A 26752-nucleotide genomic window follows, 5' to 3' on the forward strand; every position below is an offset into this window, starting at 1 on the left:
TCCAGAAGAAAGCATCACATAAAGCTTCTCCAAATGATGGCTAAGTACCAGCCCACATGGGAATTTCACCCAATATATGGCTCAAAGCCCTAGAATGGACCTGCATGTGTATGTTTTTATTTTGCTGCTAAGTGAAAGGATTCTTTTCTTTCCTTTTTTTAAGATTTTATTTATTAGAGTAAGCACGAGCAATGGGGAGGGGTAGAGGGAGAGGAAGAAGCAGACTTCCCGCTGAGCAGGGAGCCAGACTCTGGGTTTGATCCCAGGACCCCAGGATCATGACCTGAGCCTCAGGCCGACTCTCAACCGACTGAGCCACCCAGGTGCCCCAAGAATTTTTCGTTTTTGTTTATTGTTGCAAGACATTTATTAATAACACAAAGGATAATCAGCCATGGTATTACATTCTAACATAAATTCAGGCACAATGTGTTTTTCAAAGATGACAGTATCCTGGGAAAGAAGACCGGGAAAGCAACCAAAGCTAAGGCGTGGTGGGGACAGCGGGCCGTCCGCTCACAGGCCCTTGCCGGATATACACCCAAGGCCATGAAAACCGTGAAATGGTAAAACTCAGTTTCTGTTCTCTGATAAAAAACAATTTTTGGTTTCACGAACCAGTTGGTCTGTTCAGACTTTTCCCTGTGCTGACCTCCGGTTCTTGGCTGCCCCACGTGGCCCAAGATAACCGTGAGAACCCGGGAGGTCTTTCTGCCTGCAGGTTCTGCTGCTCATTATACACAGCGCCACACTTGCTAAGGAGAAACGGCTTCTTTCCCGCTCCACGCTGACTCACTGGAAGGCAAAGTAGACGACTGGTGACGAATCAGCGTTGCTGTGGGCTGCTGCCCTTGCTCACGGTGACAGCTGCGTCCCGGGGGCAGGCCAGGCCTCACACCCCGCTCAGCGGGTTGGCCACACGGCCCAGCAGGTGGAGGGCGGTGGACTCTTGCTCATAAATGGCAAACAGGAACGGGTGGTTCAGGGTCACCTCCAAGACCTCGGGCCCATCCGGCTGCGGGGCAGACTCCGTGGGCTGCTCCTCCTGGTCTGCTTGTAGTTCCAGAAGGATGCTGTTCAGCACCTGCAAAGCAGCAAGCACTGGGATGGCTCCCGAAGGCCCTCGGGGCCCAGGGAGGGAGGGCACAGGACAGCTGGAGGCTGTTTCTGCAGCCTGCCCACGACGTGCATGCCGCTCGGTGTAGACGACTCTCCCTTGGCACAACTCGCATGACAACTCCTCCCCAGAGAGTCCCTCAAACCCACCGGTCTCCACCTTCCACCTCACTGTCCAGGGAAGAACTCCCAGCGCCTCAGCTGCATCTGCCAGTGCTTGGGTCATCCCGCTAATTTGGCAAGAGGCCTCATGCCCCCAACAGTGATCTCCAGGCCAGAACTGTGTGTGGCCACTCCTCTGCCCAGGGCATCCAGGCTGCCCGGGTGCAGAGGTGCATCAGTCCAAGTGTCCCAGGGACAGTCTGCCTACTGCTGAGGCTTTCTGAGTGGGCAGCTCTCTGGCAGGGCTGGCACTGGGTCTAGGGGCACTTACTCTCTTGGCACAAGTCATGACCCTGCTGTAGTATCTGGAAAGGACCCTGAGGCTAGGCCAGGCTGGGCAGAGCCATAGAACACACTGCGGGGAGGGGTATATTGCTCTCCATCTGTCCCTGGAAAGGTCTGGAAGGTTCCAGTCAGTTCTTTCCCACCCTGGGTGCACACTGACCTAGCATGCTCTCCTCCCCTCTTCTCCTGCATGCCTCCTGGAAGCTCCCTTTGTGCCCCTCCCGCCTACACCTCCCACGCTTGGAACACACGGAATCCACGCAGGCCCACACATCACTGCCCGCATGGTACCTTTCCAACTCTGACATTGTCATCACTGATTTTTCCCAGGTTCGCTTCAGCACCCAGCAGAGTGGGCAGCTTGGCTTGAGCAAGCAGGTCCTGAAGGTCGTAGGAGCCTCGCAGTGTCAGCTGGGGCATGGTCAGGCGAATGGCCCTGCAGGGATGAGACACACTTAGGAAGGTCCCGGTAGCTTCTGCTGTGAGGCCCTGGGGCCCCCTCACCCAGCTAGGCTGTCTCAGAAAAGGTTTGTCCGGTAACAAATACAACAAATAAACTTTCATGGCCTTGGAAGTACTGTGAGAAGGATGTGTATTTAAAGCAGTGCTCTCTGGGTGTTCCAACTGGCTGTTCTTCATTCTATTCTGGTTTTAAGTTGGCTGCATTGAGCTGTATTACCTGGATAATTTAAAAATGCTATTCTCTGAAATAATGCATCATGTCTTACTAGCCACCTCTCAGTGGTGTTCTTGACATAGAAATCCCCGTGGAGGGGGCGAGCAATGGGAGGAATGTCCTGTCAACCTTAGTGCCCAGCATGTTGCTTATATCAACTCAGTTGACCTTCCCAGTTGGTCCCGTAAGACCAAGCCTTACAAGAGTTGACAGTGTAGCCATGTCCATAGTAGCATCATTCACCAATAGAAGGTGGAAGTGACCCCAGTGTCCACTGACAGATGAATAGATAAGCAAAACATGGTCTGTCCACGTAATGGAATATTAGCCATAAGGGGAAGGAGATCCTGACACGTGCTACCCCACGGATGAACCCTGAGGATATCATGCTGAGTGAAATAAGCCCATCACAAAAGGACAAATACTCTATGAGTTCATTCATCTGAGGTCCTGGAATAGACAAATTTGTAGAGACTAGAAGTAGAATGGTGGCAGCCAGGGACTGAGGGCGGGGGAATGGGACATCAGTGTTTCATGGGGACACAGTTTCTATTTGGGATGATGAAAACATTCTGGAGATGGATGGTGGTGAGGGACGCACAGCAGTGTGGATGTGCTTCATGCCACTGAACTGTGCACTTACAGATGGTTCACATGGTAAATGTTATGTTCCGTGTTCACCACCACAACAAAAAATGATTTAAAAAGGAGAGTTGCCCTCAGGAGGCCAATGTACTTCTAAGTGCCTGTCTCAGAGCAGATTTCTGGACCCCACTGCTCTGGGCCAGGGGTGCAGGTCAAGTGTAGTGCCCCAGTGGAGGGGGATGGCTTTCTTCCTGCCACGGTAGGAAAGAGGAGCAAGCCGAGGAATTCTGGGGTCCAGGACAGCTCCTAGAGAAAGCCCCGCCCTCAGCTCTCAGGGGGGTCCAAACCCTTCTCGGAAGCCAGGCCCCAAAGTAGCTCTTGGAATGCAGCTGATTGGGTGGGGGGTACAGGGGATGATGGCATTGAAAAAGTCCCCCTCTCAGGGTGGACAGAAATGCAGGCCTCCAAAACCAGTGGGTGAGTCCAAGCCTGAGGAGAGCACGCCCCCCCCCTTTACCTCTTCTACTCCCAGGAGGAGACAATAGATCGAGAGCTAGGTCAACGGATGGAGGGAGGGATGCTGCAGGACCGGGGTCACACAGGCCTTCTGCTCCGGAACAACAGGGACCCCCCCTGGCCCCAACCTGTCCCGGGCCCGGGCTCACCCCACACCCCTTCCCACCCTGGGCAGAAGGTTGGGCCCAGGCCCCCACTCTCCAGGAGGGCACTAGCCAAGGGGGGTGCCAGGATGTTTCCAGGGAGCCGTACCGGGGAGACAGGTTCTTCACCCACGTCGGGAAGTTGTGCTGGAAGGTGAGGGCCTCCACCGTCTGCAGGCCCCAGGTGCTGAGGGGCCGCACCAGCAGCAGGCAGGCGCTCTTGCCGAGGGGCACCCGGGTCATGGAGAGGTTGCTCTGGGGGTCGCTCCAGTGTTGGAAGGTGCCTGTACCCGAGAGCATGGGGACCGACACCGAGGTGGTGTTGTCCACCCAGAACTCCCGCAGCCCCGCCAGTGGGGAGAGCCCCTTTAGCTTTCCTAGAGAGCCAGAGAGGAGACAAGAAGGAAGAGTTGGCTGAGGCAGGGGCAGGCGGGTTGGACTCAGGGCTGGGGACGCCCCCCAGATCCCGGAGGCCTAGCCTGTGCCCCCCGCCCTCCTAGCACACCCCCAGGCCGCTGGCCATCTGCCGCCCCAGCGCTTCAGCAGCTCCAGGACCCCTGAGGGCCAGCCACGTCTTCCTCCTGCAAAATCCAACCACTTGAGTTCACTACGGAGACACCAGCTGCCAGTGTCGAAGCCATTTCACACAGCAGGTGCCACACTGGGACTTTACACCTGTCACCGAAAGGCCCGCAAGGGAAACCAGAGAGCATAGGGAACTTAGGCCATGACGAACTATCCCTGTAAACGCACCCCAGATCTGGCCTGGCCCAAAGCCGTGGTCTGCGTGCTCACTTTCTTCTTTTTTAAATAGACTTAATTTTTTTAAAGAAGTTAGATTCACAGCAAAATTGAGAGGAAGGTATTAGAGCTTCCCCATGTACCCAGCACCCCCACACACGCACAGCCTCCCACACTGTCGACACTCCCAAGGAGTGGGGCACCTGTTACACTGACGAACCTGTGCAGACACGTCATTGTCACCCAGAGTCCATGGGTGACGTTAGAGCTCACTCTCGGTGCTGTACGTCCTGTGGGTCTGGACAAATGTGCAATGACATGTCCACCATCACAGTATCATCCAGAGTAGCTCCTCGGCCCTGCGTGTGCTCGGAGCACATTCTCTTTTCAATCTGCAAACACTGCCAGCTGTGAGTCTCCCTTTCTCAAGTCGTAGGATGCAGACCTGGGCACACACGTCCAGGCTCCATGTCTCAGGCCCCCGTGCTGCCAGGGATAGACGCTCGATCTGGTGTGACCAGTGGCTCTGAGCACAGTGCTCTATGCCAGCTTACACTGGGCCTTGCAGGGGAGTGCGGGGCCAGCCTGTCTGGTGCCTGGCAGTGGCGGAGCAGAGTGGCCACCTGGTTCAACTGTCACAGGATGAGGGGTGGACACCTGCTGAAGACCCTGTCCCCGGGGATCTCTCCATGACTGCAGCCACTAGCACAGCCCCTTCCCTGCGTTCTTCTCAGTTGTCTTAGGAGCCTCATCACCCATGTTGGGGCTCTTTCTGGGTGAATGAGGTGATGGTGAGTCTGTCACAGAGCAGCCCCTCAGTGCCGGCCAGTTGGGAGTCTGAGTAGAGGCAGGTGAAAGAGCGAGGGCTTCGTTTTCCTGGAGCAGACGTCTCCAAGGTGGTTGGGGGTGTGAAGGCTGGAAGGACGGGTGCCTGGGGGAGGTGGCTGATTGGGCTGCCTTCCCAGGGCCTGGCTCCCCTGAGAAGGAACTGGGGAACCCAGCATCCTCTTGCTCCTTGATACTCAGAGGCCGCGGGGAGTAAGGAGCTGCAGCATCCCTCCTCCCAGACTCCCCGAGGGGCCCTCTGTGCTGGTCCACCAGGCCTGGCCGAGGACTTGTCAATTTAGGGGAAGGGAGGACTAAACAGAAAGATGTGAGAATCTGAAACAGAGGTGGCTGCCCTGTCCTGTCTGCTCAGCTGCACCATCCTCATCCAGAGGTTAAGTAAATCTCTCAAGGTTAAGTCAACTGGTGTTGTGGAACCTGCCAGGGCCAGCAGCAGCTCCGGATGACAGCAAGGCCTGGGCAAAGGGCACCCTACAGCTCAGGGGCTCCCAGTCCCCGCGTCTTCACAGGTCAGGAGCATCCAGCTGTCTGCTGAGGTCATGGCAATAGAACATCATCACCAAAGGGGGGCCTAGATCCCCCAAGACATCCTGCTGCTTCCTCTGTGGGCACACTGTGGTGGGCAGGGAGGGGCTGTGCATCCCTGTTTGATGGAAACAGGCATAGGAAGGTCAGGGAGCAAGATCAGAGGGTGGGACCTGGTGGGGCTGGGCGAGCATCTGAGTCCTGAGCGTGGTTTCCTTGTCTCTAAGTCTCTTGTCCAGCTGCATCATGAGAACACGTGGACAGGAGCTCTTCCGGAATGAGACCCCATCTCTGACACCCGTGGCTCTCTAGCTTTGCCTTTTGGGGGCACGACTTTCTCAATGAGCTCTCCGCCTGGGGCTTCTTAGGAATGGCAGGCTGAGCCCACGAGTCCCTTCTGCCCTCCGTGGGGTGGGGCTCCCCTCAGCTGGATGGTCCCTGTGCTGGACTCTGCTCCTATGACCCGTCAGCCCTGGGACCTGAGCAGTCCTGGTCTATCATCTTCCTCCTGCCCCCTAAACGGGCCTGAAGTCCTTCCCTTTGCGGTTTACAGACGTCCAGGATGTTTCCGGAGTAAGAAAATAGTTATGCTCTGTCTCTGGTTTCATCCTTGAGCTGCTTGCTCACTTGGCTCTCAAATGCACCCTCCCCAGCCCACCCATCAGTTTGCAGAGCCACTACCTCAGCACGTGTTCCCAGGACAGTTTGCCCGTTGCGTAACCTTCCCGAGACCCTCCCTGCCTCCAATGCACACAGCCCCGGCCGCCCGGATGACCTCTGAACAGAACACTTTGCCTGCTCCAACACCCGCCAACCTTCCCAAAATCACATTCCAAAATCTGGCCCGAACCCATCTTTCCAGGCTCTGCCTTCCACGTTCACTATGAGCTCTGGCCAAACAGAGCTGCCCTTGCTCTGGTTCCTGGCCCTGAACTCGCCAGTCTTTGCTCACACATTTCTTCTTCTGCTCCCCTGACCTCCCCTGGGCCTCTGTCCTCTCCCCAGTGACTCTCCCTCCTCCAAGTGCTCGGAGCCTCGGAGGACCTTCCTAGGCACTTCGTAGGTGCCTTAATCTGCAGCTCTGTAGCGGGGGACATTTGCCTGTGGGATCTATCTCCCCTCCTAGACACCGAGCTCAGGGGCTTGCACTTAATAAATCTTCAACAATTTTTTGTTGAATGAGCAAACTATCTTTGTAGGGATTTAGGGGTGGTGGTGGTAACAACCCCTCCCTACATGAAAGTGGTATAAACCAACAAACTAGTTGTTTTTGCACAGACAAGAACCCTTCCCTCCTGAGCATGGTACTGGGCCACAGGGCCGAAAATGTGGGTTTGGGTCCCAGGGCCCCTCTGTGGCTGTGCCATCTGGAGGAAGTCACTGTGTTCTTTTCTCTAGAGGCAGTGACATCTCTTCATCACATCGCAAGGGGATTAAATGATAAAAGTACAAGGATGTGCTGTAATAGTTGCCCATAGTGGGGCAGCAGGTAGATAGGCAGCTACTCAACCAAGGAGCCCACTGGGCAGCTACTCCCAGCTCCCTGAGAGTGGCTCCCAGGTGCTTCCTCACGTTCGTCACCCTGCCCATCTCCAAGGCCCGGCCCTGCTGAGCTGAATCCTGGACATGAAGTCCACAGACACAGAGAGCTGTCACCCTCTGGCGCCAGCCCAGGGGCAGAGCCCACCCACAAGGTTTGCCTTACCTTGGAAGTGGACGTAGGTGTTGAAAAGTAGGGTGCTGTCTGGGCTGATTCCAGACATGGGTCTGTCCATTCTCCACCCTGTCACTGCCTGCATGAACCTGTTGATCTTCTCAGCAGCAAGATCTGGGTCCATGGACAAGTCCAGAGAGCGCGGGAAGGTGATGGGGGCAAAGGGAGCCAGGGCCCGCACAAACGGCTGCTTCAGGCGCAGGCCAGGGGCTGTGAACAGGCCCACCACCATGGACAGGAGCGGCGTGGACTGGCCACTAGCCCCACCCTGGGCCACCAGAAGGCTCTGGATAGTCTGCAGGGCAGAGAGGACCTTGTGGCCATCCAGCCGGGAGGTGCAGCCCTGATCCTCCCCGGGGACGCCTAGGAACGCCTGCAGTCTGCTGGCCGTGGGGTCCAGTGCACCCAAGTAGAAAGAGGCCAGGGTGCCAAAGAGTGTCGTTGGGGACAGGATGGTCCCACTGGCTGCGTTCTGAGACTCGCTCAGCATCCTATACATGTGGAAGCCCAAGAAGTTCAGCATCATCCCCACCTTCGTGGCCCTCATCTTGTCTTCCCCCTCCAGCCTCTCAGAGACCAGCACCAGCTCTTCTCGAAGGGCCTCCTCATCCACAGGGGATGTCTTGGCCTGAATCGGGACTGGCAGGAAGGTCAGGTCCTTGGGCATCTCCGTGTTGGATTTCTCCAGCTGCTCACAGCTGCTCTTGCTATAGACGAGGAGGTGGAAGGGGTGTATATACACCCGGTCACCAGCGGCCAGGCCAGCCCCGGCCAGGAGACAGAGGACGGTGACCGCCAGGCTCACCCCAGCAGGAGCCATCTCTGACAGGGGCCCTCGCTTCCGTGTGCCCTGAAACATCATTGTGTGAAGGGTGACAGATTACTAAGTGAGTAAGAGCCCTCTGGTCAGACTTTTAATTGTTCCAATATTCCCTGTGATCCTTTATTCCAGGAGGAATCTATCCAAGTCTACACACCGTGAAGAGAAGCAATAGATTCAAAGCTCTGAGAAACTAACTCTATGATCCAGGTGCACAACACGCTGTCATGCTGTCATGACCCAGCTGTGCCTTCATAGGGCTACTTTTGGGGTTGGTTTTGACTTGTCTAATTTTTATAATGCTGGGAATGTCTTGATATTAAGACATTTGTAGATTTTACACAGAAATATGAAGTTGTTCATTAAGTCAAGTAAAAACGTACATAAATGTTTTCATAAAATATTATAAGCACATCTCGTCAAGAATATGAGTGGCTGACATTATTTTTACATTATGTTAATCAGTGATATTATGTTAATCAGTGATATTATATGTTTAATAAAGAAGAATATGGGAAGCAGCCTGCTTTTGGGTCAGGTTGTGACCCCAGGGTCCTGGGATCAAGCCCCATGTCGGGCTCCCTGCTCAGTGAGGAGTCTGCTTCTTCCCCTCCCTCTGCCTCTCCCCGGCTCTTGTGTTCACATTATCTCTCCCAAATAAATAAATAAAATCTTTAAAAAGAGAGTAATATGGAAACATTTAAAGTTATTTTTAAAGGAAGTTTAATTTTAAAATAAAAAATGTTTACCTTGTTGCCTTAAAGTTTTTAACTTCATATGTTGACGTCCCAATCCCACTACCTCAAAATGTATTATACTGGGAGATAGTCTTTAAAGAGGTCAGTTAGGTTAAATGAGGTCATTGGGGTGGGCCCTAATCCAATCTGATTGATGTCCATCTGAGACAGGAGATTAGGATACAGACACACACAGATAGAAGATCCTGGAAAGACAGGGAGAAGAAGGCCATCTATTAGCCAAGGAGAGAGACCTCAGAAGAAGCCAACCCTGCCAACACATTAATCTTGGATTTGTATCCTTTTTTTTTTTTTAAGATTTTATTTATTTATTCATGAGAGACACAGAGAGAGAGGCAGAGACACAGGCAGAGGGAGAAGCAGGCTCCCCACGAGGAGCCTGATGTGGGACTCGATCCCAGGACACTGGAATCACGACCTGAGCTAAAGGCAGACGCTCAACCACGGAGCCATCCAGGCGCCCTGTTGGACTTGTATCCTATGTGTGATATGAGAGTTATCCCAAAATGAGCACATTAGTATCTGCCGCCTCCTGAATCATGAGATAACAGATTCCTGCGGCTGCAGTGACCAGTCTGTGGGACTTTGACATGGCAGCCTGAGCAAACTCATGCATTCGCCTGCCTCTGGCTGTAAGTTTTCCCCTAGAAAGCCAAATGTGGACCAGACTCCGAGTCTTCAGGAGGCCTCCTAGCCCCGGGGTAGGTGGTAAACCAGCGTGGAATACAGAACTAACGCACCCAGAGGTTTTTCCTATGTCATAAATTGGCCTGGCAAGAAAGATCGAACCATGTAGTATCAACCGAGGACACGTACACCTCGTTTCCCAGACAAGGTGCATAACTTAAGAATAGAGATATTATAATTGTGTAGTATGTGCCAGTTCGCAGAAGCCCCTGTGCAGAGATGACACAATCTAGTCCTCACGCTATTCATGCAAGGGAGGGAGTGTTTCACCTCTTTGCAGACACGGAAAGGGGAGTGCTAAGGTGTGACGTAAAGTCCCCAGCTTCCGCAGCAAGCGTGTAACGGAGATGCAGTTGAGTTGTTTATTCTCACGGGTCAGCCCCAGCCCTGGTTCCCACTGGACTCTCACTTAGAGATTGTGGAAGTCTGTCTCTCCCCCCAGAGATGCCAGTTCAAATGGCCCTGGGGTGTGGCCTGGGAATGGGTTTTTCAGCCTCCCGGTGGCCCTAACAGGCAGCTGGTGTTGAGCACCAGAGGCTCAGCCTGAAGCCCGTGTTTCTACCTGTCTCAGTACCCCAAACCAGCCAACAACTATTCCTGCAAGGTGGACCCCCTCATGCAGGTCGACACCAGCCCTGCCAGCATCTCTCACCAATAGCCTGACGGCGTTGGTCTGCACTGGGGCCAGGTATAGATTAAAAAAAAAAAAAAAAACTTCCTGGGTGACTCTGATGTGCAGCCATGGGGTAGAATAATCCTCTACCCTTGACTGGGTTTCCCGGGTTGGCAGGAGGATCTCCAGCACTCTCCTCTAGAGCCCTGTGATTCTGCTCCAGCCTCACCTTCACCAACAGCACACAGAGTAGCCTGAGATCCTGGAAGACAAGGTTCTTGGCTGGCTCCACTAACTTCTTCTACTGTCTGGCTCTTTGCATTTGAGGAGGATCCATGTCCATTGTATGGGTCCATACGGTTCTGATTGTTTCTATGATATCTCATTTCTGGTGAAGAGGTGGACTGTATTACCAACTTAACTTCTTAGAGCTCCCAGCCTCATCCTCACTTATCCCTCTGCCCTCCCAGGGAGGGCCAGGCATCCCTGGAACTGAAGTGTGTCTCCACTAACTCAAGGTCACCCTGACACTCACGTCCTTCCTGCACGCCTATGCATACCCAGTTAGCCCCTTATACTGGCACTTTGCACTCCTCTCCTCGGTCTGGCAACCTGCACCTACTCTCAACTTAAAAGCATTGTGTGTTTTGTTCTGCTCTGGTCATCAAATGGACCTTGGACTTCTGACCTCAGCCACTGCTTTACCCTCCTCCCCATGCTTTTGACTCAATCCACTGTTCTCATGAGAAGCCACATAACATACAGAAGTGGGACAGAAAAGTCTCCATCCTATCCTAGACAGGCCTCAGTTGACAGCTCGTGCCTCGTGTAAAAAGCCAAAGCACGCTGAGTTATCAGGGGGAAACTCGTGGAAGCTGAGGGCTGGAGAAATCTTGCAGTAACAGTACCCAGTCCCAGGTTTGGGCCATGCAGGTAAGGACAGCTCTCCCACCCCCCGTCACCCCCACTTTGCCACTGCCACACAGCACAGGCTCCAACTTGGGTGAAGCAGTTTCAGGGATCATTGTCGGGGCAGAGGCTGTCAACTGGGATCACTGGCTGCTGCCCCGGCTGGTCCTGAGTCAGCACCCAGCTGGTGGCTAGGAATAAAGGGTGGCTCCGGGCACCCGTGCATCTGCCCTCCTCCATAACCCCTCCTCAGTCTCCCTCTCCATCTCCCCAATTCTAGGTAACCCTAGTCCTCATGGTTCGTGGTTTGTAGTTTAATGATATTGTGAGATTGGCAGCCGACACTTGTAATAATGCCTGTCATTGCCAGAAGTGTTCTAGTGCTTTCCATAGACCACTCAACACACCCTGCTAAAGCTTCCATGACATCACATTTCACACAACAACTGAACCCCCCCACCACGCCTGACACCCTGAACCCACTTGTCCCACATTTAAAAAAATATATTTTATTTATTTATTCATGAGAGACACACAGAGAGGCAGAGACACAGGCAGAGGGAGAAGCAGGCTTCCTGCAGGGAGCCTGATGTGGGACTTGATCCCAGCACCCCAGGATCACAGCCTGAACTGAAGGCAGACACTCAACTGTTGAGCCACCCAGGTGTCCCTCACTTGTCCTACTTTATGTCTTTTCACCACAGCACTGACCACCGTATGACCTTATAAATAATTAATTCTTAATTATTTATTTATGTTTAGTGTTTATTGCCTGTCTCTTCCCACGTGAATGCAAACCCCATGAGAGTGGAGTCCTTGCTCTGTTTTGTTTGCTGATATATATACCACATTTCTAGAAGTGTTCCTAGAACATAGTAGGTATTTGATAAATAATTGTCAAGTGGATTAATTAGGGATGCCTGGATAGCTCAGTCGGTTAAGAGTCTGCCTTTGGCTAGGTCATGATCCCAGGGTCCTGGGATTGAGCCCCACATCAGGCTCCCTGCTCAGTGGGGAGTCTGCTTCTCCTTCACCCCCTTCCCAGCTGCTCTCTCTCTCTCATTTTCTCTCCCTCTCTCTCTCAAATAAATAAAGAAAGAAAAATCTTTAAATTGATTAATTAATGCTGTTTTGCAGAGGAACAGAGAGGTTCCATGACTTACTTAAGGTCACATAGCTAAGTGAGAGACAGAACTAGGACTCGAATCAGACCTCCTGATGCCATAGTCCACACACTTCAGCACCAATCTATGGTGACTCTTGAACAAAATAATAAGAACCTGTCTTTTTAGTTTCTCCTAAAGTTTAGAAAGCACTTACACATTATATTAATTTACACCATAGTTCAGGAGCAAAGGAGGCCAGGCACGGCTACTTGTCCCATGTTACGGAGGAGCAAACCAAGGCTGGGATACAAAGCGATGAGTCAAGGGCACAGACCCAAACCATGAGCCCAGGACCAGAGGCAGCACTGCCTCAGGGGAGGTGCAGGGAGGCAGAGGCAGACCACTCCTCCCCGGAGCCTATGGGGACCGGACGCAACCCCCGGCTACCTGAGCCTGCTCCCCCAGCCCCCTCCCAGCACCTGCACCACAAGCCTGGCAGGTCCTTCTGGCTAGAAGAGACCCAGTGGACTCTAGGCCGCCGTGGCTCTGCTCCCTGGCCAGCCCCCTGGAGGGGGCAGCAGGAGGACCGGCTACCCCGCCCCGCTGCCGGGGAGAGGCAGTTCTCCTGGTAAGACCTGGGGTGGGCGGAGGGGGAGGACAGCCCGTGGGAGGGCAGCCAGTGTGAGGCAGGGAGAGGCAGCTTCCGCATGATCCCCCTGCAGCGCAGGTCACCACTGACCTCCAGCTTCTGGCTTCCAGCAGGTAGCTCCGTTGCCCTGAGAGAGGGGGAGGGGTGTGCATGGTGAGGGGCTCCCAGCTTACCTGCTGCTTGAGTCCCCCAAACAAGAGTAGCCTCTTCCCTGGCCGGCTGGCCACTGAGGCCCTATTTATATCAGAGGGGTGGGGGTGGAGCCGTTCCCAGACCGTTCTGTGCCCAAGCTGGGGAGGCGGGAGGTGACATCACTTGGCCCGACCATGGGGGTGGGGGGTACAGGCGCCAGAGCTACTCTCAGGCTGGGACTCCTTCCAGGAAGTCAGGGTGATCGATGCACACTTTCTGTGCTGAGCAGAATGAGCCGCTGGGCCATCGAGTTACACATTGACCGCAGCTCCCCTGCCCGAGGCCGGGTCTCCGAGCCGGAGCGCCCCGTAAGTGTGTGTAGGTGCATCTCTGCCCTGAGCTGTGACAAGCCGAGGCCAGCCACCAAGCCTTCTGACAGAGCCCTCTCGAGGTGTGCTTCTGAGAGTCCCGAAGAATGTGCGTGAGGCCCCACAGGGCAGGGAAGGAGCCACGGGGGCAGCCGGGGTGACTTCTGACCCCACAGTTGAGCAGCTCAGTGGTTGTCCAAACAACTTTTAGGCACCTGCTCCCTGGGAGGCCCTCTGACAGGCGAGAAACACGCTACCAAGCAGAAGCACCTTCTGGGGACTTGTGATTTAGCTGGGGAACTGTAGCCCCCACGTGGGGGTACCCCAGCAGCGGTACCGATGGATGGAAAGGCACCGGCAAGATGCTTTCGGATCATGGGAAGGAACAGTCCGTTAAACCTGGGGAAGGTTTCAGGAAGAACTGTCACTTTAGTCAAACCCTGAATGGTAAATAATTTGGATTTAGAAGCTGAAGAAGGAATTTTTTTTTTAAGATTTTATTTATTTATTCGTGAGAGACACACAGAGAGAAGCACAGACACAGGAAGAGGGAGAAGCAGGCTCCATGCAGGGACCTGACCTGGGACTCGATTCCAGGTCTCCAGGATCAATGCCCTGAGCCGAAGACAGACGCTTAACCACTGAGCCACCCAAGCATCCCTGAAAAAGGAACCTTAAAGGGTTTATAGGATAGTAACAAAGGAGTGGGAAAGTGTGGAGCTTATGTAGGGGACACCAGCACACCTAAAGTACCACAAGGAAAATCAGGGACAACAGGAAATTGCCACCGTTCCCTTGCTTGCCTCTGTGGACGATGAGGGCATCTCATCTTTCCTGAGTGTTCCCTGGACACAGGGCTTTAGGCCAAATCCTCCAGGATCTGAGCCAATGCACAAGACAAAACCCACTTGCCACCCCAGATCTGGGGCATGGGACATGTGATGTGGAAATAAGGGACACTGGTTAGAACCTGAACACCAGCTCGGGGTCAAAGTCGATGCCACAGGAGGGAGGGATCGAAGATGTTAGAGGGAGGGTATGCCATGAAGTCTGACTTCTGCTTTTGCAAATGTCCTCTAATTGTGACAGGTGTCAGTATGCCGGGCATCAAATTTCCAAGCTCTGGCCCCTGAGAGAATGCTGAAACCAATAGCCAAGAGAGGGACCGTGGAAGCACAAGAGCTTTGGGGAAGCAACAGGAAGAGTTTGATCTCAGGTGGGTTTCTTTTGAGAGTTTATTGGATCCCAGCAGGGAATACTTGGGGAGAACATTCCCACCCTCAGGACAGAAGTCTAGGCTGGAAACACAGATGTGAGGGGCCAAGCATCATGGTGGATTTCAAGGCCTATAGGTGGAGATATTTTTTCCTGGAACACCACCCTCTGCAAGACATAGGGGTTCATGTTCCAGAAGTCAGGGGAAGAGGTCTGAGAAGTGAGGAGCTAGGGCCTGAAGGAGGTCCTTTGGATAGCATGTCAGAATGGCTTCAGATCATAGGTGCTGAGATATCTCTACCCAGAGCATTTTGATGAATCATTTACCAACTCTTTATTGCTCATCAAAGACCAAGAGGAGGCCAGTAGAAGTTCCAAGGTAGTTGGAGAGTGGCCTCGGGGAAGGATGAGGGAGGGGGTCTGACTGAAATGGTTTGAGAAGCCAATGGAAGGTTGAACAATGAACTCCTCTTTCATGAAATGTGGTCAGGAAGGGGTGGGAGTTTGGGGCAGCTGGAAAACTATATTCTCCACTCCTAAGTTGAAGGATGAAAGACTTCATATTTATTAAGCAGCTTGTTAAAAATAAAAATTCTACCAAGTAAATGTGAAGATCTGATTGGCTTTATTAAACACATGAATTGGGCAGTACTCCATCCAGCAAGTACAGAGGAGTTCCACTGAGCAAAACAAAAGTTTTTAAAGGCAGAGAGATCAAAAAATAAAAAAATAAAAATAACTAAATAAAGGCAGAGAGAGAGGGCATGTAAACAATGAGTAAAGGAATTTAATTGCAAGACAAAAAAAAAAAATTGCAAGACAAAGAGTGCATTGGTCAAGCAGTGTTGCCTCCTAAAGGGAGCAGAAAGGTCTATCAGTAGATTTCCTAGTATTGACCGGAAGATTCTATGTTGTCTGGTGAAAGGTCACATTCTTGGGAGGTTGAAACTGCAGTTGGTTAGATATTAAGTCTTGGTTTGCTGATTTAGCCTAAGTGACACCATTTTGGGCCTGTGGTTTTCTTTATAACATGCTGCTACATGCCAGGTGTGTAAATCTTCTTAGATGTCCACAGTACAAATTTTAGCACACCTGCCACCATCCAGGGAGAGAAAACTGATGCCCCAAGACGTCCAGTGATTTGCTAAATGTCACCCAGAAAGAAAGTGTTAATACCAACACCTCTTCTTTTCCTACCACATTTACGCATTTGTCCGACAGTTATCAAAAGCCTTCTGTGCACCAAAAATTGAAGGTCAATTTCTGGTCATGAGTATTAGTTCCACTGTCCAAAGGGCAGCAAATATTTCACAAAAATGACAGTATTAAGGGGCGGGAGAACATCTGCTATCTAGACAAACTGTACTGCATTTTTTTTTTTTTGTACTGCATTTTCTTAAACTAGTGAACATTTTTCTTAAACTAGTGAAGTTTGGGGGAGGGGTCCTGAACCCCAAATATGTATAAAACTAGATTTTACTGTATTATCTCAAAACGGCCCCAAACAGTGGGTAAACCAAGGCCTGAAGAGATGAATCATGGGACCACAGAACTGGAAGGAGCTTCCCAATGGTACCACCCTTAGATCCTGCAAACTATGCCCTGGAGCACCTTCTTTTAAATTTTTTAAGTTATCGGTGCTTGGGACAGGTAGAGTGGCAGGACCATGACCTGTATGGTCCCTGGTTCCTGTTTCTCCCCACTAAGACACTTCCTCACCTTCTACACATTCCGCATGTGGTATCAGGGGGTGACCAGATGTCTGAGTAGCTCTAGGACTCTTGCCTGTGGGGCATCGTAGTTTTAGGAGGCAGTCCACCTATCAGATCACTCTTGCTGGCTGGCACAAGGTTTCTCTCTCTGATAATAAATAGCAGGATCGCCTGAGCTTGGGCTGCCAGAATGGTACTGATGTCCTCTTTGGGGGGCTTCAGAGCTCTGAGCTACCAAGAGCCACTGCCAAACCCTTGGGCTCGAGCCATGTGTGGGCCTGTGCATCTGTCTCATCCACCTGTGTCCCATGTATCTTTTCTGCTCTCCAGTACCTCAGGGTGTGGATGACAGCAGGCATCCTTCTTCCAGTGGACCCCCTGCCTCTGGCCCCCAGAACGCTCACCCCACACCCTCCACGGGCTCTGTGCCAGGCAGTCCTCCAGGGGTAGTGTCCTGTCCCTCCCAAGGACTTTCAAAATCGTATTGCATTTGCTAACTGGTCCTTCTGATGGAAGCTCTCTCCTGCCTCAAATCAATGCAGTGACATTGTGCTCTCTGGGGTGGTCTTCGGCCATGCCAGATGAAGGAGGGGCATTCTTTGACAGTGAATCCCCCCACCCCCTGCTTTCCCTTGAATCATGGCTCATCAACCTGTCATCCCAGCTCGTGTTGGGTGCCGAAGGCAGGGTAACATTGGAAGAGATTATACTCTAGGAGTGCATCCAGCCTGCACAGCCTATGGAGTTCAGGGGAAGGTATGATGGCAAGATGTTTTACTCTGTTTATGCCCTAAAAATTCTAAACAGTAAATTTAATATGACCAGAAAAAGAATTCTGATTTAGACCTCTGACAATAAGACTCGCATCTGTGGCTGTCGTCCACAAAGGACAGGGCAACCTTGGTGAGTCCTTGGAAGCCAGCATTCCCAAATGGCACCTCTGAGGAGGACACAGCTTCGGGAGTGATGACACTGTGTTAGGGAGCTGCAGAGACAGGAAGGTGTGTACCGTCTACATGAACAGGCCAGAGGAGCCACAGTATATTTATTTGCTGTGGCAGATAGGAAATTACCCAGGAATGGCACATTTGACAATTAAGAACAGAAAGAGTCTTACCTTCACTGATTAGACAGTAGGGACATAAGTACGTCTTCTCTAACCACTGTTCTAAATCTTCATTTAAAAAAATCACTGAATCTCACATGGGTCCCTTAGATTCTGCAGACCATGCCCGTGAGTGCCCTTGAACGATTCCCTCCCTCTCTCAATTTTTTCAGCCCCGAGTCCCTATGACACAATTATAGCTTTTAGTATATTTGAAAGCAGCTTCTCAGGGATTACAACACATGTCAAAGTTCATTTCAAACTCATTACAATGTAGGGAGAGGCTTCTAAGCAGACATTTCTGTCTCGGTAATGACATGTTATTGGGGACAAAATAAGGAAGCAATCATTAAGTCGGACACAGTATAGGATGTCTGCTTCGACTTTTTTTTTTGCGATATTGGTTAAAGGCCGTTAATCAGCTCCCAAGGCTGACTATCAGCTGGGTGGGTTTTCAACGCCAGGCTTTTAAGCTCATTAAAATAAATCAGAAAATTGCTAGAGCATTTGATCGAGACCGTAAATTATTCCCAGAAGAAGCAGCCACTCAAACAGGCCACAGACTTTTGACCCGGTTCAGATTTAGGACAATTTTCTTTCCAATAGCTACCATTTCTTGTGTTCGCTTCATCAGTGGAAGCTGGGGACAGTATATCTGCAGCTAAATGAAGGCTGTTGAATGAACAGCAACTACTGGCCGTGGAAATTGAGTAAGCCATCCCTCAGAATTGGGTCCGAGAACCCAGCCATGGATAGTAGGCAGCGCTGGACCACAGCGACATATTGGTTGAGGGTGCTCCACAGGCTGATGCTCTCAGGAGGTCAAATCCACTCTGCGGTCACTGAGATGAGGCTTGGTCTAATCTAAAGCACTTGCTTTCCCTTCTCCTGACCAACCAGCCAGCCATGGGACAAACACACACAAACTCCTACTCTAAAGCAAAACAAAGCCAGACTGGAAAATTGGGAGATGCTTTATTTGTTGTGTGTGATGCAATCAGGCTCTCAACCAGGTAGAATGAATGAGGGATAAACACAGGAACTGGGTTTCTATTTTTACTTCCAGGACAAAACTAATTATTTCACAGGGGACTGGCTTGTTGCTGTCTGCATCAGAGCTATTGTCCCATGAACATGCCTGGTCCAGGACACATGACTACAAAACACATCATTTACTGGAACCAGGGAGCAGGGAGGAGCTCCCTGTCCTGAATCTGAGTTTTTCTTTTTACGACCAGGACACGCTCACCACTTGAGTCCTCATCCCTGCTCATCAGTGCCAGGAAAACCGGAACAGCTCTTGGGGCTCTGTTTGTAAAATGCATTCATTAGGGAGAAGTACGTCTCCTTCCAATAAAGAGTACTCAAATACAAAGTCAGTGTTCTTAGCTCACAAGGGCTTTAGACTACTGGTAAATATTTTTTTTTTTTAATGATAGTCACAGAGAGAGAGAGGCAGAGACACAGGCAGAGGGAGAAGCAGGCTCCATGCACCGGGAGCCTGAGGTGGGATTCGATCCCAGGTCTCCAGGATCACGCCCTGGGCCAAAGGCAGGCGCCAAACCTCTGCGCCACCCAGGGATCCCTAGACTACTGGTAAATAAAACAAAGTAGTCCCAGCACCCACATCTCAGCAGGAAGTATCTGCCTCCCCTCCATGAGTCCTCTAAGACATCGCACTTCTGTGTGCAGTCTTTGCCTGATAGGGGTGTGGCTGCTGATTTAACATGGGTTGGAGGGGATGGTGATTCGAGATAACACTGTTCTGGGAAATTTTGTGGTTGGAGCATATTTCAGAAATTATAGCCATACAGACGGTTCTTCTTGGTCACCAATTATAGTTATATAAATAAACGTGGATTATTTGTTTCTATCTATTTCAATATTAGGTGATACAATTAGCTAATCCAGTTCCAGGTTATTGTAAAAGGAGTAATAAACTTTATATCAAATGCTGATGGATGCTGACTTGTCCTCTCCCCCTATATCTTTCTCCTTGTCCACATCCACATAGAAATTGAGAAAAGTAAATATTCACTTTCTTAGCCTCCTCTGTAACCATTAATGGTCAAGTAAGATGATTCTGGCCAGTGAGACATAAACATAAATTTGAGGGCCATTGGGAGTCTTTGCTTTCCTTGTATTAGCAGAGTAAGTGGCTTAGACCCTTCTGCTCCTTCCTCCTCCCTCGAACATGTAATGCCTGCAGACAGAGCAGCCATCTTGCAACCATGAGACAACAAACATAAGGACCAAAGGCCAACAAACTAAGAATGATAGAGTGGAGTGATAGAGAAAATCTGTGATTTTGATTGGCACATAGAGCTGCCCAGCTAGCATCAACAACTGCCTGTCTCTGGACCTCTGCTCATTTGAGCACAATTAGTAGCATTTGTAGGTAGTTATGCACAGCTGAAAACATCCCTAATACCATAACGTTTATTCCCACTGAGAGACCAAAAGACCATCCGACTCTTGGTTTCGGCTCAGGTCCTGATTTCAGTCTCGTTAGGCTCTGTGCTCAGTGCAGAGTCTGCTTAGGACTCTCTCTCCTTCTCCCTCTGTCCCTCCTCCCCCAAAATAAATAAATATAATCCTTAAAAAATTCAATTCCATTGAGTACAGTAAATTTCCTATCAAATTTTAGCCTCTTTGTAATAGATTTCCCTTTTACATTTGTTTTAGTTGGATCTTTGGCTTTTCTTTTCTAAGTACAGTTGACACACAGTATTACATTAGTTTCAGGTGTACAACATAGTGATTAGACAATTCTGTATGTAATGCTACACTCACAAGCATCATTGTTTTTTTTTTTTTTTTGCATCATTGTTTTTGTATTCAAGGAAATAATCTAAGTATAAAGTGTAACAATTCCTCAGTAAAATTCAGGACTTAATCTACTATGCCCAGATGAGGTTCATGAAAACTCTAAACCTTGAATGAATAGCAATGTTAGTGTCATGCCTTTGTGATTAGTTCATATTTTATCATATAATATGCTCCATCCATAATTAACCCTGTGTCTAGGGTCTGAAGGATCATTCTGCCTCCATTTTCAATAAGATGAGAATGTGAATACCTTCCGTTTGTCCCTCTACAGAACCTTTTATGGTTCTCGATATAAGTCCACGGGTGATGAGCTCCTCTAAGAATACTGGGTACCACCCTGCTGACACACACATGGCCAACGTGCAGGACTTTTAATAACAGCTATGATCCTGAGAAGCTGGGTGAAGAGAAACCATTTGTAATGTGCATTCCAGGACCTCTCTATCCAGAGTAGTCGATGGTTAACGTTGGCAAGTAAACAAATAATAGAATAGCATTCATCTATTCCAGGAATTGGCAAGCTATGGCACACAGGTCAAATCTGGACCATAACTCTATAAATAAAGGTTTATTGGAGGACAATGAGGTATCACCTCACGCCAGTCAGAATGGCTAGAATCAAAAAGACAAAAAATAAAAACTGTTGGCCAGCATGCGGAGAAAAGAGATGCCTCATGCACTGTTGGTGGGAATGTCAATTCGTGCAGCCATCCATACTGGAAAGCAGTATGGATATTCCTCAAAAAAATAAAAATAGAGCTACCATATGATGTAGCAATTCCACTAGTGGGTATTTAATAGGAGAGAAGGAAAACACTCTTTCAAAAAGATATATTCATCCCTGTTTACCACAACATAGTTTCCAATAGCCCAGATATGGAAGGAACTCAAGTGTTCATTAACAGATGAATAGATATAGATGTGGAACACACACACCATGGAATATTACACAGTCATAAACAAGAAATGAGATCGTGCCATTTGAGCCAACATGGATGGCCCTACAGGGTGTTATGCTAAGTGAAATAAGTCAGATAAAGACAAATACCATATGATTTCACTCATATGTGGATTGTAAAAAAACAAATAAAAAACAGGCTCTTAAATACAGAGAACAAACTGGCAGTTGCCAGAGGGAAGATGGGTGGGGGAGTGGAGAAATAGATAAAGGAGATTAAGAGGTACAACCTTCCAGTTATAAATCAAATAAGTCATGGAGATGAAGAGTATAGCATAGGGAATGCAATCAATCATATTGTAATAACATTGTATGGTGACAGACGGTGGCCCCCACTTGCTGTGGGGAGCATCGAGTAGTGTACAGAATTGCTAAATAAATATGTTGTACCCCTGAAACTTATGTAACATTATATCTTAATTATATTTCAGTAAATATATATACAATGAAGTTTTAATTGAACACAATCGTGCTCATTAGCTTACATACAGTCTTTGGCTACTTTCAGGCTATAACAGCGGAGTTGAGTGCAACAGAGAAGATATGATCCTAAAATATCTATTACCTGGCCCTTTGCACAAAAAGCTTGCTGAACCCTAATCTATTCTGTTAATTCAGATTGCCACTGACAAAAGTAATAGATCTTTTGTATGGCATCCGTCTATTAAAAATGTAGCTTTGAGGGCCGCCTGGGTGGCTCAGTCAGTTAAGTGGTTGACTCTTGATGTTGGCTCGATCATGGTCTCAGGGTTGTGAAATCCAGCTCTGCCTTGGGCTCCTCGCTCAGCAGGGAGTCTTTTTGAGATTCTCTTTCTCTCCCTCTCTAGTTCTTTAAAACATAATAAATAAAGGGACACCTGGGTGGCTCAGTAGTTGAGCGTCTGCCTTTGGCTCAGATCATGATCCCGGGGTCCTGGGATTGAGTCCCGCATCAGGCTCCCCGCAGAGAGCCTGCTTCTCCCTCGTTCTGTGTCTCTGCTTCTCTCTGTGTATCTCTTAAATAAATAAATAAAATCTTTTAAAAAACTATAATGAATAAAAGTTAGCTTTGGAAACATCTGTTTATAGTGCCTATTTCATGTATAACTTTATTATTTTTATCCTGCATAAAGAGATCACTATCCAGAAAATTCTGAACAAACTGATGCCAAAAAAAAGTTAGATAACATTTTATCCTCTTCACAATGAAAAGGACAGGTAGAAATAACTTATATAACCTATCTAGATGATAGCTAGTATTGCACATTACAAACTTTATCACCAACAGAAAATTGATTTAAAAACATATATTGCTGGCAAAATTCAGATCTGCAAACTTTAAGCATGAGACATTGGACTTAACCAAAGGGAACAGGGGAGAAAAACAAAAGGAAACTTTGGGTCTGGCTGTAAAAGAAAACTCTTGGCGGCAGACGATATAATCAAGAAAATTTGATGAGGACAAACACTAATTAATTAATCAGCTCTTCACAGTAAATTTTAAATGGAAAAGGCTTTATCCTGATGAGAATCACTTTTGAGAAATAAGAATGGAAAATGTTTTATTAACTTTAGAAAAATAAAAATGATTTCACTACTCTGTATAATAGAAATTGATTAGTGAATTAGATTGGCTGGATGGATTTTATTCCAGAAAATACATTTCCAATGAAAATTCATCAGTAGTCACACAAATTTGAATTCAGTATTCTTGTTTAAGACAGAACCTTCTCAGAGGTCCTTAATTTGTTTTGTAGGTGTCTCCCTGGTTGGGGGATGGCCATGGACAGGCCTGGTGCTGTTTCTGTGTCAGTAGAGGGAGACATCATGAAAGCAGATACGAAAGGTACTATTTTCCAAATCTATTTTCTCTCCTCAGACCGTCTTGCACTTACACTACTACAGCAAGGTGGCTGGACTCCAGGTGTTTGCTTTGGCACTCGTGTAGTTGGGAAAAGTCTACAGAGGACAATACTGCTCACCATTTAATAAGTTTAGATAAGGAATGACTATCCAATGGGAAAATGTTGTCAGCCTTTTCCCACTGAAGCACCATACTTGTGATACTGTCCTTCTGGGCCTGAGATGTATTTCTTGCAAAAACCAAATTCCAGAGATAGTATTTATGTAATGATCGGGTTTTCTTCCAGGGAAAATATTGCAAAGAAATTTGGGAAGAGAAATATGAGTAAGTGCCTTCCTGCCACAAACAGGAAGGAGTGGAGAAGTCAGAGTGACGTGGGGAGGCCAGGCACGGTAGGAGTGTCAGCAAAATGCCAGTCAAGCCAGCCCTGTGCAGAGGCCAGGATTCCTGGGTCACCGCTGGGGCTTCCTTCAACTGTTGTGGAGAAAGCTAAAAGATACGTCCTGTCTGAACTTTGGTGTAAAGAGAAGCACCACAACTATTGCTTTGCCCATCTTACTGACAGAGGGACCAGCTGCCTTATAAATGGTTCCATGGCAAGTGGTCACACTTGTGGACATAAGGGCTTGGCCTAAGATGTTACACTATGAACAATGGTGGAAGAGGGCTCTATTTGGTTTGCACTTACAATATTTAAAAACAAACAGAAACATTGGGCTGGATGGACCACTTACATTACTTTGTCAACAGTAGGGAATCTGATGGGTGTGTGAATCTCTTCTAATGTCCTGTCCAAATACCCCTCCTCCATAATTCAGCGAAGAATTCAGTCTGTGTATGTTCTTCAACAGAGCCTTACTGAGGGAACCCAGCTACTGTGTCTCTCCAATCCTTGTTTTTCCATCTCATGCCATTCCCTTAGATGTCAAAATGTTTCCTTGGCTATCCAAGTGAGGAGTAAGGAATTTGGGGAAGGGATCTGGAAGTCCTCCCTTGACTTTCTGGAGTCAAGGTTGCATTGCAGATGATGAATGGTGGGACCTTCTGACAAGGTCCCGTGAAACTGGCACCCTGGTAGGTGTTAGAGAGCCCTAAAATCATACCAGTGGTGCTCACGTATGACCCTGATGCCCAAAGAGGGTGATCTCTCCTCCTAAAGATTCCAGGAAGAGGAAAAATACAACTGTCTTCAACTCCCTGCTCCAGACATTAGTGATCCCCCCCTTTTTTTTTCAGACATTAGTGATCCCTCGTGCTAAGGAGATAGAAACAGGCTACAATTACAATGGAGATCAGGAAATTGAGAGAGAATAATATATACAGCTTTATGCCATGAAGTATGAAAATCTACGTGACAATGGCAATTCTCTAGCAAAATTCAAATAATCAATATAGGCTCAGGAAGTAATAGAAAACTTAAGTAAATAGTTCAGGAGGGTGTAACAAAATTCTGCTAAGGTTCTATCCTCCGGAAAGACACCATGCTCAGGGGGAAAATGGCAAGTTGTATCCACTTCTGAGGGACTGATAATCCTCATCTTTTGTGAATAATTCCTGAGCACGTATTCTGTATAGGGTCCTGACCTAGCACTTGGAGGCACAACACAGGAAGTTCTCCAGCCTTCCAGGGCCTTCTGCCATCCTGAAGAGGTACTATTCATGCACATGAAGATGTCACCAGTGAGATCACAGCAACAGTTAGAAGATGCTGCCGCCACCAAAGCACTTATGATGTACAGGTCTCCTTTCTAAGACTTCACACCTGCTACTTCACTTCCCGTCTCCATAACAGGGCATGTGGTAAATGGGTAGAACATATCATATGCAACATAGCTCTTTGGGCAGAGCCATTGTTCTTGTTCTTGTGTCATATACTTTTTAATTAAGGTCAGGGGCATAGCGGGCACATTTTTATATTCTCTGCAAGCCTTGGAGAAAAATTCCTGTCTCAAGGGTTGTGATGAGCATTTCATGAGTTAACGTATATGAGTGTTTGGCATGCAGTGCGCGGTCAATCATGAAAGAACTGCTGGGAATGTGGTTTCCAGCCAGGTGGTTGGGGAAAGAGCTAACTTTGCTGGGCTGACAGCAAACACAAATGTAGAGGTAACCTGACCCTCTACCCGACCCAGAGCCTAAGGTTTCTATCCTCTGTGCTATGGCCACCCTGTACCTCGCCAGTTTCCCACACTGCCCTTTGGCCTCTGCTTTCCATCTCTCCCTGGACTTTCATCCACAGCCAGCAAGAGCCTGATGGTGCCCAACTAGTCTTCAGCACAGCTCCCCTGTGCTCCTGGGCAGTATTTCCTACACACAGAGGGCCCTGTAAGGACAAACTCAAATTAAATAAGAGACTCCATCCTCCTTGTTGAGAATGGGGGAGGGGCTCTTCCTTCCCCCATTCATTTTCTCAGAGCACTTACCATTAGAAAACTTGGCATTGTCAATACAATTCTCTTCTTTTTGAAATATAAACAGGAAGGGCCACAGCTCCCTTATACTCCCATCCCTGTGTGCCATAAGTAGGAGCATAAGCTGAATTGGGGTCTGGCTCCATGTTGCAAAACTACCACCTGTCCTAAAGATGTGAAAAGTGTGTCTTTCCTTTGGATAAGACCAATTGACTACACAGATTATCACTCCAATCACTAGATAAAGTTAGATGAACTCTGTGTGACCAGGAGTGCCATCATGTCCTCTGACTTGAGAACTAGTTGTCATCTGTCTTGAGAATCTGTGTTTAGTAATGGTGGTATCTGCTTGCCATCTTTTTGTGGATTCGGTTTAATGCTTATTCACTCATAAAAGTGTGTTCTTTCCCTACTGTGTTGTGGAGAGAATTGCTGGGTTGGGAGAAGACTCTGTTTTTAATTAAATGTTCCCAACAGGGGCCCATAACTGCTTGTCTCCTGCATGCATGGCTCCCCCAGATGTCCCACAGTCAGTCTTACTAGACTCCCTGCTTCCCACCCCCTCTGCTCCCTTCCATCTGTTGTGGTCTTTCTTCAGAGTAAATCATATCACATTCCCTCTAAGAGCAAGACTCTCCAAAGGTGGCCCATTGTATTTAGTGACAAATCCGAACCCTTGCCACATGTAGCCATTTGCAAAATTGACCACAGCCTTCCTCTGTAAGCACTAGTACATGATCCTCCTTATCCTCTGGGCTCTGGCCACTCTGACCTCATTCCTGTTCCCAAATGCAGAAACCGCTACCCAGCATGATTTCTTCCTTGATATGTGAGCAGTGGCTCATTTCTCGTTGATCAGTTGAAACTTTGCCTTTCAGAGGACGCTGTGAGCACCTTAGAGAAGCACCCTGCCCCACCCTTTATCCCATGACTCCTCTTTACCTTCCTTTTGCCAGTGATCATCATATGAAACTACATGGTGTATGTATTGAATTCTGTATTATGAGCTTGAATTCAGCCCCCTTTTTGTGAAAATTCCTTCCAATTGAAATGATAGAATATTTATATCAGCTATTAAACTCAGCTCTTCACTAGATGTTTCCAAGCACACTTTTACATGTTCACCAGGTTTTGAACAAAAAAACAAACAAAAAAAATCTACCATTTTTTTAAAGTAGGCTTCAAGCCCAGCATGGAGCCCAAAGTGGGGTTGAACTCAGGATCCTGAGATCATTGTCTGAGCTGAGATCAAGAGTCTTAACACTTGACAGACTGAGTTATCCAGGTGCCCCAACAAACAAAAAAACTAAAGGCTAAAGCTTGCGAAA

General features: G+C 48.8%; 1 protein-coding gene and 1 long non-coding RNA gene across 3 annotated transcripts; one reads left to right on the plus strand and one right to left on the minus strand.

Moving 5' to 3' along the window:
- Positions 1 to 333: 333 nt before the first annotated feature.
- Positions 334 to 13176, minus strand: AGT (angiotensinogen). Of its 2 annotated transcripts, none has more exons than XM_041750371.1 (5): positions 13025 to 13176; positions 7301 to 8159; positions 3593 to 3860; positions 1855 to 1999; positions 334 to 1084 (listed from the first exon to the last, which is right to left on the minus strand). In XM_041750371.1, the coding sequence occupies exons 2-5, from the start codon at positions 8127 to 8129 to the stop codon at positions 893 to 895; spliced, it is 1434 nt and encodes a 477-aa protein (XP_041606305.1). In that variant the 5' UTR covers positions 8130 to 8159; positions 13025 to 13176; the 3' UTR covers positions 334 to 892. The 2 variants fall into 2 exon arrangements, with proteins under 2 accessions (XP_041606305.1, XP_041606306.1); XM_041750372.1 differs by lacking the exon at positions 13025 to 13176 and adding an exon at positions 8879 to 9072.
- Positions 9084 to 25854, plus strand: LOC121488093. The gene is made up of 4 exons (XR_005986978.1): positions 9084 to 11120; positions 14441 to 14567; positions 22907 to 22995; positions 24589 to 25854. It is a non-coding gene; the product is annotated as an uncharacterized LOC121488093 (long non-coding RNA).
- The last annotated feature ends 898 nt before the right edge of the window (positions 25855 to 26752 follow it).

The sequence above is a fragment of the Vulpes lagopus genome, chromosome 3 (genome assembly GCF_018345385.1).
Source record: "Vulpes lagopus strain Blue_001 chromosome 3, ASM1834538v1, whole genome shotgun sequence".
NCBI classification, from domain to species: domain Eukaryota; kingdom Metazoa; phylum Chordata; class Mammalia; order Carnivora; family Canidae; genus Vulpes; species Vulpes lagopus.

Coding starts and splice junctions, on each gene's coding strand:
- AGT (XM_041750371.1), bottom strand. CDS start 8,129: ATGGCTCCTGCTGGGGTGAGCCTGGCGGTCACCGTCCTCTGTCTCCTG. Junction 2,000..3,592: donor GTGAAGAACCTGTCTCCCCG/GTACGGCTCCCT, acceptor TCATCCCTGCAG/GGCCATTCGCCTGACCATGC. Junction 1,085..1,854: donor ACAATGTCAGAGTTGGAAAG/GTACCATGCGGG, acceptor GCTGCTTTGCAG/GTGCTGAACAGCATCCTTCT.